We start from the raw sequence: 16,542 nt of genomic DNA, 5'->3' as shown, positions 1-16,542 counted from the left end.
ACTTAATTTAGAAATCAGAAATTTTTATTTTTTGAAAAAAAAAGAAAATTTTCTTGAATAATATTTTGAAGATGTTTTTTAAAGTTCTTTTAGAATATCGTATGTACATTTGGTTCAAAATTAATCACAAAAATAATGATTTTCGGGTAATAAAATGATTGTAATGCAACACTTTTATCCAACGAAATTGTAACATATTGCTATACATAGTTAAAGGGATATTGTATTCAAAATTTGTTTAGGACTAGAGTGCCTATAAAGTGCCTGTGAATTTGTTTTGATAACTTTCCTTCCATATGGCCATTATGTTCCTTTGATAAAAGGAAAATATGTTTGTGACATTTTACTATTCACACAATACCCTATAAATTAGCTAAAAATTAGTCTGCATCAAAATGAGTTCGCCTTCAGCATGCTGGGGGTTTTTTTTTCAACAGACAAATTTGTATATATGTATTAGATAAATAGGCATGCTACTATTGAAATTTGGTGGGGATTCCTGATAAAATACCTAGGGATCTTAGGTAATGGGTATACCTGCTGTAAAAAACATCCGTCGACAAAGACACTGATATTTGATGACTTTTATGGTGAACCTCGGTAAAATACCTTTGAAACTTTGATAAGTAGTTTTTTTTTTCATCTCTTTGCCATCCTTATTAAACAAAGGCTCTGACATTGTACTTACACTGTATAATTTTACCTTACAATATTTATAGGCACCCTGGTAAATAACTAGGGAAATAGGTATATTTTGCACTGATGAGTAACTTGGAAACTTGGTACATTTTATACTTATGAATAACTTTGGAACTAGGTATATTTTACACTGGTGAATAACTTGAAAACTTGGTACATTTTATACTTATGAATAACTTGGGAACCCGGTATATCCAGTGAATAACTGGGAAACTAGATATATTTTATACCAATAAATTAAACTTGGGAACTAGCTATACTAGATAAGTGGAAAACCAGATGCTAGTTATTGGCTACATATTTACTGACCCCCCCCCCCCCCCCCCAACAAAAACACCGACATTGTACCATAATAATATTAGGTAAGGACCCTGGTACATGTGTAAAATAACCGAGGAACTAGATATATTGTATGCCAATATACAAGTGGGGAACAAGGTAATTTATAGCTCTGCTGCTATGCATTTACTGCTCCGTGCAAATCACTGATATAATTTGGGTGAGGACCCTGGTAAAATAAATGGGAAACTTAGATATTTAATTGCTCTAAACAAAATCAGCGTATAAGGTGAGTAGTTCATACATTTCATATAAACCCAGCTGTCAATACTAATTAGATACAATTTGATAGAAGTATGAGTGGCATAGAATAGAGTAATAGTCACTACCAATATTACCAACAAGTGTGTTCTGGTTCACTGAATATTTATACTGGAATGTAATGTGATTAGATCCATTATCAAAATTTTTCATCAAAGTTCTCATTTTTTCGCAAATAACTGTAATTTTGAAAACAAGGCTCGTATGTAAGGAACATTTTCCGACTGACTAACGAAACATATTACAGAAAATAATGTTGTTATGTCTTGTAAGTTTTTGTAGAAAATTGTTATCCTCTGTAGTCAGCAGAGGAGAAAACCAATCTCAGTGAAATTGCTCAACTCAGGTTTTTACTCGAATAATGTCAAACAGACTTAGATTTGATAGATTTGACTGGGATCACCCTTGTCTGAAAATTGATACATTTTGACAAATGTTTGTGGTAACTAATTTACTTTTTACTAGAGTTAGAAATTGTCTGTGCGAATTTATTGATGCCACATATGTTGACACTAATGATGATCTTTTAAAATATTTGGGGTTTTTTGTCGACAAAAAGTTTAAGAATCTTCCTGCAATTGTCCAACAGTAAATATTGTTTGCAGAGAAGGACGTTAGCAAAATTATTTCTAAGATTGGTATTCAGCCCTGCAAAGCAGGCACTAGCATTTGCCAGAATACTATAATTTATATAACACATACATTTACAATCAAAGTTGATCATTTTGTAAGTTAAGGTTGTTCGTTTTACTTGATATATAACTAATATTTACTAATCTTTACTGCTGAATACAGCATGATTGTTATTGAGGGAAGTTTCAAATACTTCAAATGAACTTAAATAAAACTGTATCGTCAATCACAATCTTGATGTGTGTTCAGTAGTAAAAATGCTCTTGTCCAACTAGTAAAACCACAAACTTTGAAATTTAATCTAACTAGTACAGACTAGACTTTATAGCTAAAATGAAGTCGGCTTGATGTTTCACTCATGGACAATTACCGGGTATGTTTTTGACGCACAAATAGACATAGTTCAACTCTAGACTAGCAATAACTGAGACACAATGAATACAACAGAATCCTTTACCCAATCACAATGAACACTGCTGATAAGCATTGCTATTTTTTCACAGTGCAGTAAAAAAACAGCCTTCTTAAAGTTCTAATGAAAACATTACAAATGGACTTGATGATTTTAATGACTGTAATTGTTTATTCTCAACTGATAATCCACATTTCAACTTGACTACTTCTACATCCCCATTGTTTCTTTTGCATTAGAAGTTGTCTGAGGATGTGTAATAAATGTCATGTCACATGATTGAAACACCAATGTTTGACCCCTCCCCAACAAAAATAGATAAATAGTTATAATGATAATAATAGTAATTGTTATAATAACAATAAACTTATACTTTTCACATTCCTATTGTTAATTTAAAGAGAGTAGCCTGGCAACATCAAAGGTACAAAAATCTTTGTAACAGTTATTTTTTGACCTTCAGACTACAACTGTTAACCTGTCTACATCATTCATCTGTGTCTATGATAGCTGTTGCCTTAGCACTCATGAATGTAGGTGAAAGCTATCACAGACACAGCTCAGTGATGTAGACATGGTATGGCGCTAGACTGTGTGTTAGAAAACAACAGAACATATGGGAGGATGTGAGAAGTGATGTGCACAGAAAAGTGTACTTTCCAGTCTTTCATAGAGAGGGAGGGGGAGTACTTTGTTGAGTGGTGAATGATTGCAGTAAGCATGAAATGAAGTCTGTGAAAGTAATCAAGTGTAGTGATTAGGACCATATGGAACAATGAGACCTTTACAAGTAGAAAAAAGAAATAAACAATGTGCAATATGGAAACAATTTACATATGAGAGAAACCACAATCAGTGAACAGAACACCCAGGAAGCTGTCTCCTTTCGCTTTCTAAGAAAGATAGAGCGATTTCGAACAAACGGTGGAAATTTAGTGTTTGGTAGTTAATCAAGTAAGGGACGATATCAGCAATTTGTAATGATATGATGATCAGTGGACTGTACTCCGTGATGTATAAAATTTAGACTTTGAACAAGCTGCCTGATTTTCACTGATTTATTTGCACTATTACTTGCTGGAATTTTAAAGTGTTTTCTCTTTCTTTGGTGCCTGTCTACATGATCATTGCACTGTGGCTCTGATAGCTCTTGCACACATCACTGATCTGTGCTATGGTAGATCTCACTTACATCACTGATCTCTGCTACAATAGTTCTCACTTACATCACTGATCTGTGCTACAGATAGGTCTCACTTACATCACTGATCTGTGCTACGATAACGCTCACCTATGTTGCTGATCTGTGCTACGATAGATATCACCTATGTTGCTGATCTGTGCTATGATAGATATCACCTATGTTGCTGATCTGAGCTGCGATAGCGCTCACCTATGTTACTGATCTGTGCTACAATAGCGCTCACCTATGTTGCTGATCTGAGCTGCGATAGCTATCACCTATGTTGCTGATCTGAGCTGCGATAGCTATCACCTATGTTGCTGATCTGTGCTGCGATAGCTATCACCTATGTTGCTGATCTGAGCTGCGATAGCTCTCGCATACATCGCCGATCTATGACATCATTAGTTCTCACTTCTGCTGAGTATAAGTAAGCGCTATCATAGTTACAGAACAGTGCCATAGACAGACTTGGTGCAATGTTGATCAGAGATGTCTGTTATTTGTAGGGAGAAGTCATGTCTTTCAAAAATGAGATGTGTCACATTATTCTTCATAAAATTATACAGTAAGAAATATTATAAAATGTAACAAAAGTTTATTCTGATTTTTGATGGCAATATTACAGTCAACAATCATGTCAAAAGCCATCAAAATGCCGTGAAATATTACACTTTCATTAGATAAATATTATAAACTAATTAAAATTTTTATTATGATTATTAGAAATATTACAGTTAAGAATCACGTAAAAATATCAACATACCTTGAAAATAGTATATATTAATACATTACATAAATATTACACTTAACTATCACATGAGAGCATATCAAAATGCCTTGAAAATATCATACATGTAATAAAATAAATATAAATTGATATAAAAATGTATTATGATTTGGAAATAATATCATTAATGCCTTGAAAATAGTATACATTAATACTAAATATTATAACAGACATTAAAATGTATTATGATGTCAATCAAAAAGTGATAGTTTACAATCATGTGAGAATATATCAAAATGTTGTTAAACAGACTTTAATCTTTATTGTAGGGAAAGAAGAGCGATTCTGGTTGACAATAGTTAGAGAATCCCATCACATGATAAGTGTAGGAAATAATGTTGTTCGCCAGCTTTAATGAATTCCAAGCTAATTGACAAGGAGTTTATTTCAAAAGATTTATTTATTGATCCGGAAGAGAATTAATTGATTTTGATATTTTGTATATTATATTTAATATCAACTATAATATTTTAATTGGAATTTCATTGAATTTTATATACATTGAAGGTTATAGAACTTTTCTCAATCATGAACAGTTTCTATATTTTATTTGTACTCCAAATTTCAGGTGAGTGTCGATTTTATGATCCCACTTAAATTTAACTTTGCTACAGACATAGATAATATGTTTGTGAATGTTATTTGACACATTGTATCTTATTTTACTTACATTGTATCTGAATGTAATACATTGTTTCATATTTTAATACATTGTATAAAATTTGCCATGTCTAGTTTGTGTATGTATAATCTATATATACACTGTATCAATTAATATTTACTTTGTATCTTTTTTTAAAAATCTAGCAGCAACTGCCTCCTGTACTTTGTTTACATAAATAATGACAATAATAGTTACATAAAGTGCAATATTAAATTGATACCAACTGTGTGATCATTTACTTTTGATGCCCATCTTAAATGTGTTGTAAGCGTTAGGTCAAGGGTGTCAAGTGCTGTATTGAGCCAAATGACACGATACACATCCCACCAAGTCAACTAGACAACATTGTTTAGTCAGATTGTTTCAATTAGACTTGTCTGCTATGCCAATTGTTTTATCATCATCACCATATTGCTATTAAAAACAGGGGAGGCATATCGGCAATTCTGGGTTGAAACCGTGCCAAGCGATACCCCGCATTCTTGACATAGCCATGTGGTTGCAATCTGTGAACTTTGTCTGCTTAGCACATTGCGGCAATTTTTTTCTGTTTTCCCAATATGTGGTTTAACTGCATGGGAAGGTCTGTCCAGTGACAAAGTGAGGACATACGACACTAGAATAGTTGAAGAGAGAAAGACAGTGCCATCTGTTGCCGTGATTTGAGCGTCATCTCACTGACCTGTGTCTCCCCACATTGTTAAAGTTAAGCCTATCCTGTTTATCCCTAAATAAGACAGGTATTGTGATGACCAATCAATTACACTTTTTAATACAGTGTCACATCTGAACTGGACATGCTTCATAACAATTTTTTTTGTCCTGTTTATACGCACTGTTGTGATTTCCACCATAAAATTGTGAATCTATTGTATTTGGCACTTTATATACCATCTATGTGGTTATCTGAAATTATTGTAAGAGGTACTTTTATGGCATTTTTATGTCTTAACTGTTGATAGCTACTAGCACTTTCCCTGCAGTAAAAAACCCACGCTTTCATTGGTACAGAAACTGTCTCTGAGAGAGGACAAGTAATTTACAGCCAATCAGACGGCATGTATCAAAATAGGCTTAAAAGTATGGCAGGCTGGTGTATAATAATCCCCCTTGATGACAAATAAGAAAACAAAACCACACCTGTGCATAATAATGGTGTCACAGATGACTTGCCTATTAGGAAGCTGAGCTTCAGTTGTGGACACAGGAGAGGAAAAATACACCAACTGTTGCCATCACATGACAGAGGATTACTGTAATAAAGTCTGAGCCATATGTCGCCTATCGCCACATAAAGAAAAATAAGGCGAACAAAATTACGAGGGATTATGAAAAATGGCCAAAGTAAACACAGGGATGTACAACGTGGCTGTACATTGTTGTATGTGATAGAATTCCAGTAGGCAATTTTGATATTAACCCTTTCATGACTGGAGATGAGTTTTAAATAATTTTGGGACCCAATTTATGTGAACATTTTCATAGTTATAATAATATTACTTCATTACGAAATAACATTTCTTTAATTCCAGTCTAAAATGAAGTTGCTATATGCCAAAAACTTACATAAAAACAAGAATTTTGTTCAAATAATTTTGGCGGCAAAGTTTTCAGTACTGAATGGGTTAAAGGTGTGGACAAAATATATCAAAGTTTACAGTTGTGCATTTTGTTTTTTAATTATTTGTCTACTTTTCTATGGAACCATATTTGAATGGACCTGAGGAATTCGTTGCAGTGGGTCCAGTCGTACCATTTCACTGAAAAACAAATATTTAGAAAATTGGTGTTTTGAAACGGGTCATTCGTGAGCAGATTTTTGGTTTGCTCATTGATGAGAGAAATAAAAGTCATTGCCAGTGCAGGTTTTTGGTTTGTTTATTGAGGGAGGTGGGGGGGGGAGGGGGGGTGTTACTGTAATCCTCATCAATACCCTCAATTTTTGCAAATAGCATGACTTCATATTGATAATGGAATGGGTGGGGAGGGAGTGTAAATATATTTGTCATAAATATTATATGATCAATTTCATTTATGAATTCATTGGAAATTTCTTAAATATGGATGACAATATTTTTGGTCAATTTTTTTGCAGGATCAGAAACGGATATTTCTATATTTTGCATAATTATGATATATCACACAAATATGGTACTAGTTTGAAAGCACAGTGACTTGTGGGTAATTTTTGAAACCCTAAATAGGCAAACTTTACGTAGACATTGCGTAGTTCAGGTTGATCCTGTGAGAATTATCATAATTTACAAAGGACGCCATGCAGTTAGTTTTCTTGATGTAGGCTGTAATGAAGCAATATTTTCTACTTGATGGTCACAGAGCATGTCAACAAATCTCCTAGGCGGAATCCTCCAGAGAGAGCTGCTCTACTGTGCATTAAATAATGTACATATATCGTAACGTGTACAGAATCGGAATCAAGGTGAAAAAAAATTGACTCGCTTCACATTTCATTTTCTCTCTACATTTCTTGATTCCAGAAGTTTTTTTTCTTTTCTTTCTAATATACATGCAGAACAAAACAGTCATGTGTGTGAATTGGATATGGAAGTACGGGTAATGTAACAAGTAACGTCATCTTTGTCGATGAGATTTTTTTGTGTATTGAAGATGAGCTGAATATAAATTTTACACAAACAAACGACGTCTTATGAATCATTGAGGCTTGAGAAGAAGTCGAGATGATAAATATAGACTAGTTGACTCCTGTAGATGATAAAATTCATCTTCTGAAACTCTTGTGTAATGCCAAGCATACATTTTTCATTTTGTATTTTAGCTATATTCGGAAAAAAACCAAGGGTATCAAGAACGGCGTATAAATGATAGATTCTTTTATGATTATCTATATTTTGTTCTGATTTATTATTTATTTCTTCATTCAGGTAGTTATTTTATTTATTTATTTATCTTTTCATTTTATCAGGTGTAGTTATTTATTAATCTAATTTTTTAAACAGATAAAAGAAGGACTGGACCTAGTTTTTTTTTCATTTTAGGACATTGTCAAGATGAACAAAGGATACTTGGGGTTTTAATCTTTTTTAAGTACAGCGTGTGGACTAATGTTGAAAATGTGACATTCTCGGCAAAGGAAGAACTAGCGTTAGAGTTGAACCTTGTTAGTACAGACTCGCTTATAACGAAAACCTGGTTACAATGAACGCTAGTCGAAGGTTCCGTTCTCATGCCATTGTTTGCTATGTAAATCACAATGTTTAGAACGAACTCACTGTAATGAAAATTCGGTTTATTTTACAACTGACTGGTTTTACGTTAGAGAACAATGGTTTGTGACACCTACAATGAACATTTTACTTTAGTCATAGTGCTACAAAAGGATGGAACTTCATCGACAATTTTTTTTTTAGTTCAGAAGATATATTGCCAACTTGTGTTTATATTTTAAAATGAAATAATATGCCTAGGGCTCATTTTGCGGATAATAGCTATATTATGTATCATCATTGTTATTAATAATGTTCTGCTGCTGGGGGAGGGGGAGGGGGTGGGGTTAATACATTCTATGCTGTAAATTGGCACTGCCAAAAAGTGAAAAAAAAAGGGGGGAGGGGGGGGGGGGGGTTAATACATACTATGCTGTAAATTGTCAGCCAAAAAGTGAAAAGGGGGGTGGGGGGGGGGGGGGTTAATACATTCTACGCTGTAAATTAGTACTGGCAAAAGTTGAAAACTTTAAGAAAGGGTTTTGTGTTTCTGAAAACAAATAATATACATATTTCTGTTGACTGTATAATAATCTCTATATACTTATCTTCATTTTTCATGATTTTATTTCCTTCAAAGAAACAGAAATAATAGTCAAGCAATTCACACAAAAATTAAGAAATTAAAACAAAGGAGAGAGTAAAATGATTGAAATATGACTTTAAAGGAATTTCTCAACAAAAAAAAACTAAACAAAAAAAGTAGAACTCGTAATTTGTGAAATTTGTATCATTAACGTTGTGTGTATCATTCTTTTAGTGTTTCCTTAGTTCGCTCATATAAGATGGGAATGTTTTCATTATTATTTCATTAGAAAAGAAACACTGAGATATTCATTGTATGATATTAATAAAATATGATTTTGAAATTTCAATATTTCATGATAAAAGTGTATTCATAAAATTCATAATTTGTGTTGATGCACCCGAGTGGAATTGTTCTGCAAGCGGCAGACATTTCATGCTAAAGGCAAAGAGAATTTTTGAACAGGAAAGCTGTCAAGGGAAGTCTTAGAAAAGAGAACATTAGGGAAAATGTGAAAATTAAATTCAGGGAAATAAATCAAATGTGGAATTTTATTTATGGATACATCAGATGATCATGTTTGGGTTGATGATGATTTGATGTGATGGTGGTGGTGATGGTGGTGGTGATGTGATGATGATGATGTGATGTGATGTGATGGTGGTGGTGGTGGTGGTGGTGGTGGTGATGGTGATGATGATGATGATGTGGTGGTGGTGGTGATGATGGTGATGATGATGATGATGTGGTGGTGATGTGATGGTGGTGATGATGATGATGATGATGATGATGATGATGATGATGATGTGGTGGTGGTGGTGGTGGTGGTGGTGGTGGTGGTGATGATGATGATGATGACAATGACGATGGTGGGGTGGTGGTGATGGTGGTGGTGATGATATGATGTGATGGTGGTGGTGGTGGTGATGATGATGATGATGATGATGTTCACTTCCAACTTAAAGATTTTTTTCCCCCGATACTACATGTACCGTTTTTCACCTATGTATTTGTAATTATAGAATCTTTCGAGACATTATAATCGCACCGTGTACTCTACTAGAGTATGTTCGCTCTGCTACCCTTGTATGTATTTTTAGTCTTTTTAATTGTAACAGGGTTTAAACAGGAATAAATGTTCCTTTAAAAGATGATGATGATGATGATGATGATGAGGATGATTGACGATGACGACGATGGTGGTGGTGGTGATGATGGTAGCAATGATGACAATGAAGGTAGTGGCAGCAGCTGCAACAGAAATGACGACAATGATGATGAATATTAACATTGTCAAATAATACAATGAGGTATCTCCTCACCACTTGAAAGATGTTTTTCTATTTTTATCATTAATCCAAGTTAAAAATAAGAACTCTGACAAGGAAGACAACAGTCAGCGTCGGCATCCAATTGAATCCTAACATCTAAAACATCTTCAGTAGTACACATATAGACATCAAAGTCAGAGATCAAAGTCAAGTTTGTGAGTTGCTGAGACAGTATGTAACTAACATTTGCCTATATCCCCTAGGTATTTAACCACAGTCCCAAACCGAAGTGATGATATACTTACAACTTATGGAAATCTATCAGTTTGACGCGTGTGTTTAATACTAAGCATCCCAATATCTTAGAAAAAATTCTAAGTTTAATGAAGTAAAATTAAAAGGTCAACAGAATCGTAGCTAAGATTAGGATTACGATTTTGGTGTGAAAATCAGTCGTCTGGCTTAGCTCTAGAAAAAGTTAATATTCAACCAAGGATTGTCCTTAGCTAATCCTAATCTTCATGGTTAAACTGAAAAGACAGTAAAGTAAACCAAGACCTTGGGATTTAAAACATTCAGATTTAAGCAAAGATGAAATTATAACCTTAATCAAAAATTACACTTTTTTGGAATAGATGGAGTGTTTTGTTTTCTGTTAAAGAAAAAAGTCTTTAAAAAAAGAACGAAAAGATAAAAAGATTATAACTGGAGTAATATACATTGTCAATTACAAGCCATACAGTCAGTGAGAAAATATATTGCTATTCTTTGTGTATCAGTCTTTTCATTGTAAATTTTGTTTTGAGGCTGTTATTAATGATACATGGGTTTTTCAATAAAAGTGAAATAGCTTTGACAGCGATGAATCTTCAGAGACTACCCCCAGATGTGGACATCCTAGAAGTAATGGAAAAATTACTAAGATCTCGTCTCCAAGGAGACAAGCGCGGCATCCCTAGATGGCATCTTAGTTAAGCCTAAATCATTGTATTCCTATTGGAATGTTACAATTTTGATTTCAAGTTGATAATCAGGCCTTCACGATTGAGATGTATGCATTTTTGATGCCTCGATTATTGAAAATTCATGTCATTTGCCGATATTACTGAAGTAGAATTGATGAGGCGGTACGAAATAGGTCTGGAATAAGTACAGGGATGGATGTATATATATATATATATTTATTTATATTGTTGCCATTGGCGTTATGTCACTTTCCATACTTTTCCATCCACATCTGTAGAATACTTAATGTGTTTTTTTTCGGGAAAAAATTTCTCAGCTTTTTCTCACTTTGCCTTTACTGGCATTAGTCTTCTGAGATACTTGTTGTTTGTCCATGGAAAGGTTTCTCTATTTTCCATACAACTTTGGAATACGAAAATAAATGTTCATAGACTGTGGGTTCATACTTTGTGATGAAAATTTCTACTCACAGTCAAAAAATTTCTTGGAAGTTATTATTTATCCATTTATGGAATTATTTTCTCTATTTTTAGCAAATTTATTAATTTCTTGAATGCTGAAACAGAGCCTCTAAACAGTGCTTTTATTCACTATAAACACATACCTGTATTAGATTAGACTGACACCAGTGTGCCCTCTAAAGCCAATTTGACACACAACTAACACTCACCATTTCTAGTGATGCACCAATATTTGGTGTTCCCCTATCTGTTACTATATGGTGGCTCACATTCACAAGAAATGCCAGGTTTTTTTTTTATCATTTAGATTCACAACAACAAAATTTGGTTATCATTAGAGGGCACAGTCAGCCACCCCATATTGACCCCTTTGCAGTTAGTTGCTCCAAGGTATTTTTGGATGTTTCACGTTCTCTGATATTATAATAATAATGTATTACATTGTTCCTCAAGCACATGCTATTGAGTAACATTGGCATTTTACCTCCAGGCAATGTCCTTCAGTGAACACATGTAGATAGTACACCCTGCAGGCTGCCTTGATTAGTGATAGTTATGGATTGCATTGTATGTTCTTTGACATTGTTTCACAGGAGGGGGTTAAGAAACAAGAAACACCTTTTTTTGTTGCTGTCAGTTAGAGATCAGATCAAGAAAGGAGAATCTAGAGTTTGATGGTTCTTTTCGTACAAATTTTCATTCTAATATTACTCTTTTTTTAAAATGTCCTATCAACCTTTTAAACTTTTTAAAGAGTATTTGAAGTATAATTCCAATAGAAGTCAGGCGTGATATACATTTAAGGTCAAAGTTCACAGTTATTATTTGTGTAGCCAACAGGTTGTAATGGTTTATAGGTCACATGACGATCACATGACCATAACAACTAATATGTCCCCAGCAGATGATAACATTATTAATTGGAGCTCTAAATTTCAAAAAAAAAAAAAAAGTGGGGAGGGTTTTTGAAGTGTAAATAATTGTACAAAAGTTTATTTCCTAGTCAGGTAGTGTTAAAAGACAAAGGGTAAGCTAGGAGTTATTGACTGTTCATTGAAAAACTATTGTACAAGTCTTGATTGATTCTGACGCAGCTGTGTATAATTGTTTGATTTGTACCTTCAGTTGAAAGAGTGGGAAGATTTATTAAATGAAGTGAGGCAGAGTGAGAATTTTATCATAAATTCAAAGTTGTTCATTTTCTTAACTTTAATGAATAACCTGATTATAAAAGTAGCGTATCATGACCCTTTTTTTTTTTTTTTTTTTTAAGTGTCATTAATTTATGGAAGCTATATCATTCTTAATTTTTTGTGTCACTTTGCATGCCGGAGAGATACTAAAAACATGTTCATTTTCATTTATTTTTTGACACATAGCTAATTGCGTTTTTAGTCGCGCATCGCATCAGTAAAATTGAGAATTAACTGTACTGCCACATCATGTGTCTATTGTCAATTGTCATAGGGGGCCACATCTGCTGTCGGATTCCGACTGCTACATTCCGTAATCGGTTATTCCTCTAATTCCGTGGTAAACACAAATAATTTGTTAGTGAAAAGGGGAATAAATATTTTGTTAATGTATTACCCAAGTTGCCAACCACAGTCAATAAAAAGTGGAGTGTCAGGCTGCGTTACTTTGTTTAAACATGGGTTTTTGAATCGGTTACGCACATGTGTGCTTGGACAGGTTTGTGTGTGTGTGTGTATGTATGTATGGGATGTCTTACACTGCATATGTTGTTGTTACTGCACTTGTGACAAGGCCAGCATTCGAAGGGGAGATGTGCACTGAATGGAACAGCCACTGTGAACAACTGGTTCAACAGAGGACTATGAGGTACAACAAAGGGGGTGTTGCATATTGACGTTTCCATCAGCTTGCCATTCTATTTGCTAACCATCACACCCTGCCTCAGCTGTAGACCCAGCCTCCCCAGGGAAATTGAACTTGTAGTCGGAGAGGTCGCCTCAGCTTTGAGTAAATACTAGTGATTTTCAGTCACAGCTTTTGTCTATACGTGTACATTGTGTGTGTGTGTAGAAAGGAGGCTCAGATCAAGACAAGGTTAGGTCAGTCGTTACTGTTACTTCGTACAAACATCCAAATCTCAGAAAGTAACGTTTCAGGACACTTTTCTTCCGATTTTATGGACTGCATTCGTACTCCGCCAGCATGTAATTTGCTACATCCATGCCACCAGGTAGATGATGCTATATGCCGGACTGAGAAATCAATTAATATTATAATAATGCATTTACTCTAGCACAGAGCTTGAACATATGTGGCCTTGTGTCTGGTAACAGCTCTTACATATTGTAACTCAGCCAGGGAGGCTCGAGTAATGCAATTCCCAGCCTTCAGTATTACATGTGTACTGATCTCAGTGATCAGGTGAAGGCTTTCAGCTGTGTTGTACTACTCAACTGACACACTCAACGTGCTACGCTACGTGCTGTATATTTTGTGAGGATATTTTTTTTTGGATTGATTCATTCATTCACTCATTCATTCATTCATTGTCCGGGTTCTGGGAAAGGAAACTTCAATAATAAGGAAAAAAGAGACTGGATTAAGATATTTGAAGAACGCAGGAAAGGAAAAAAAAGGGAAATCGTTTGCTGGTGTGTATATACTACTACTATTATTGCTGCTGCTGTCATATTCTGTGACTGTGGGAACCTTGTCACCAGACATCCAATAGCGATCAGTGTACACACTCTGCCAGCAGTGCTGCTTATAGATTGTATCTGCTTCGTATTATTGAGTGATGTGTGTCCTACTGCATGCTGCCAGTAAACGTACTACATCACTGCCACTTGCACCATACGGATAATACTCACACCGGCTGGCTGTACAGCTATATATCTGTCTGCTTGAGCTAATTTTTTTTTTTCAAAAAAAAAAAAAATTCGGAGTTACACAGATTTCACTTGAATGCAGATGTAGTTTTGTAACAGTACATTACATTACATTACAGTGCTAAGGATTTGATCTATGGTGACGTGTTTATCAGGCTTCATATTTTCATTCATTTTACTACTACAGCTATCATCAACTGTGCCAATATTTCCTGGAAGTTAAGTGGACCAAAAAAAAAACATCAAAAAAAAACTGCACCTGGCTGATTTTTTTTTCTCTCTCCGTCGAAAATTACGCTACACTAAAACTGCACAAATATCCTGAGGATCTGAGTGACAATTTTATTTTTTTTTGTGGTGCACATCTATTGAATGTGCAGTCTGTATGTGTTGCACCTGAAGACCCATTTGACAGTTCTAGTCGTGAGCACACACACACTCTCTTGCTTTCTCTGAGTCTGAACTATGAGAAAGACTTCTGGTAACCACCGTCTTTCTACTGCTACTTTGAGTGCAGGCGGCGATAACGGTATGATGGAACAGGACGTCACCAACAACAATAACAGTACTACTACTACGACATCAGTGAACACCACAGAATATGAACGCAAGCCATTGACTCTGTCCAAATTGATGCAGTCGCATGCACATCAGAACACTGGACTTTATCACGGGGCTTTCAGCTTTGAGTATCATAGGCCAAAACGTAAGCTGTAGTATTTTGTTTATTTTATTTTGTTCTATTTTGCTATCTATGGCTTCTTTTTTTTAAATTTTTATCGGTGTTTCAATTAAATTTTTTGTACTGTGGTGGTAATATTCATGTTCATGAAATCGCACTCATACTTTGAAATATTTAATTTTTTAATTGTTGTCTTTGTAAATCTGTAAATATTTATTTTGTGTATGTGTCATTGTTATGTGTGTGTTTGTGTGTGTGCATGTGTATGCATGCATGCATGTATGTATGTATGTATGTATGTATGTATGTATGTATGTATGTTTGTGTATGTATGTGTGTACTTATGTATGTATGTAATACATGTATGTATGCATGTATGTATGTATGTATGTATGTATGTATGTATGTACATATGTATGTACAATGTATGCATGTATGTATGTACGTACGTACGTACATATGTACGTACGTATGTATGTATGTATGTATTGCATGTATTACATGTTTTTAGTGAATCTGTATGTGCTGTGTATTATGTAATTTTTTTGGTGCTTTGTGTGTGTGTATATATATATATATTATATATCTGCAACACAAGCTGTCAATTTGTTTACAGTATACTTGTAAGTGAAAATGTTCTTAACCACATTGAAATCAGAGACAGGAGATTTAAGCAAGCATAATTTGATTCTGATTTTGACATTTAGTAGCATTAGCATTATACAGTGCAGATCATGGAGGTCTGAGAAATTGCAAGAGTAATAGTTTAGACTGGCTATCTAGTATACTGTTAGGTCTACACTAATCAAATCTTATCTTATTGTCACATCTTGAACCCATACATCCAAAGTGACATGTGTATCTTTAAGGTCACCAATGTGTATATGTACTCTGTTAGTTATTATACTAATCCCTACAGCCTTAGCCAAAATCCTTGGTAAAAAATAACATTATGTTTTTTGCAAAAAGCCAGACAAAGTTAGGACAGACAGCTTGTCAGGCAACTTGTGATCTTCTCACCGACAAAATACTCTCGGAAGGATGACACACTTGAGTTCCTTGTGTATGCCGACAATTAGGTTGCATATTGTTCCAGTGGAGTGAGACAAGCGACCTCGCTCTTCTTGTATTTAGATGAGCATCGGCCATATGTTGTGTTATTTTTTTTTCCTTTCCCCTGTTTTCAGGTGAAAAATTAGTTGTCAATACCTATTCAATAAAAAATGGGAACAATGTAAACAGGGAAGCAGAACTTTTTATCTGTAGTTAATATGATGTCAGCTGTCTGAAGGCTGGGTTTTTTTTTTTTGTCGTTGTGTAAGCTGCAAAGCTGTATTTGAAAAGTACGGGTTTTTTTGTGTGTGTGTAGTACTAAGGCCTGTTGTGTGTCACCATATGTTGTCAACATATTTGCGATGTCTCCTATTCTATTGGCACCATATGGGCACTATAAACGTCAGCTTTATTCTATTATCACCCTTATACCTGCCCGTACGAAGCATCCCTGTAGCAAGAAAAACATCATTTCAAAAGAATTATATAGACA

General features: G+C 34.5%; 1 protein-coding gene across 3 annotated transcripts in view; it reads left to right on the top strand.

The window, feature by feature from the left end:
* The window catches only part of LOC144437546 (protein CBFA2T1-like), a 176,139-nt gene that overhangs the window by 93,310 nt on the left and 66,287 nt on the right, over positions 1 to 16,542 (top strand). For 2 of the 3 annotated variants that reach the window (XM_078126498.1, XM_078126497.1), the window contains exon 1: positions 14,705 to 15,020. In XM_078126498.1, the coding sequence (XP_077982624.1) occupies positions 14,780 to 15,020 (241 nt within the window). In that variant the 5' untranslated portion in view covers positions 14,705 to 14,779. Of the gene's footprint in view, positions 1 to 14,704; positions 15,021 to 16,542 lie in introns of those variants that run through there. The other variant, XM_078126499.1, reaches the window with a different exon arrangement.

This window comes from Glandiceps talaboti, chromosome 7, assembly GCF_964340395.1.
Source record: "Glandiceps talaboti chromosome 7, keGlaTala1.1, whole genome shotgun sequence".
NCBI classification, from domain to species: domain Eukaryota; kingdom Metazoa; phylum Hemichordata; class Enteropneusta; family Spengelidae; genus Glandiceps; species Glandiceps talaboti.
The sequence above is the reverse complement of the archived record's forward strand: the minus strand, read 5'-3'. Positions and strand labels throughout refer to the sequence as shown.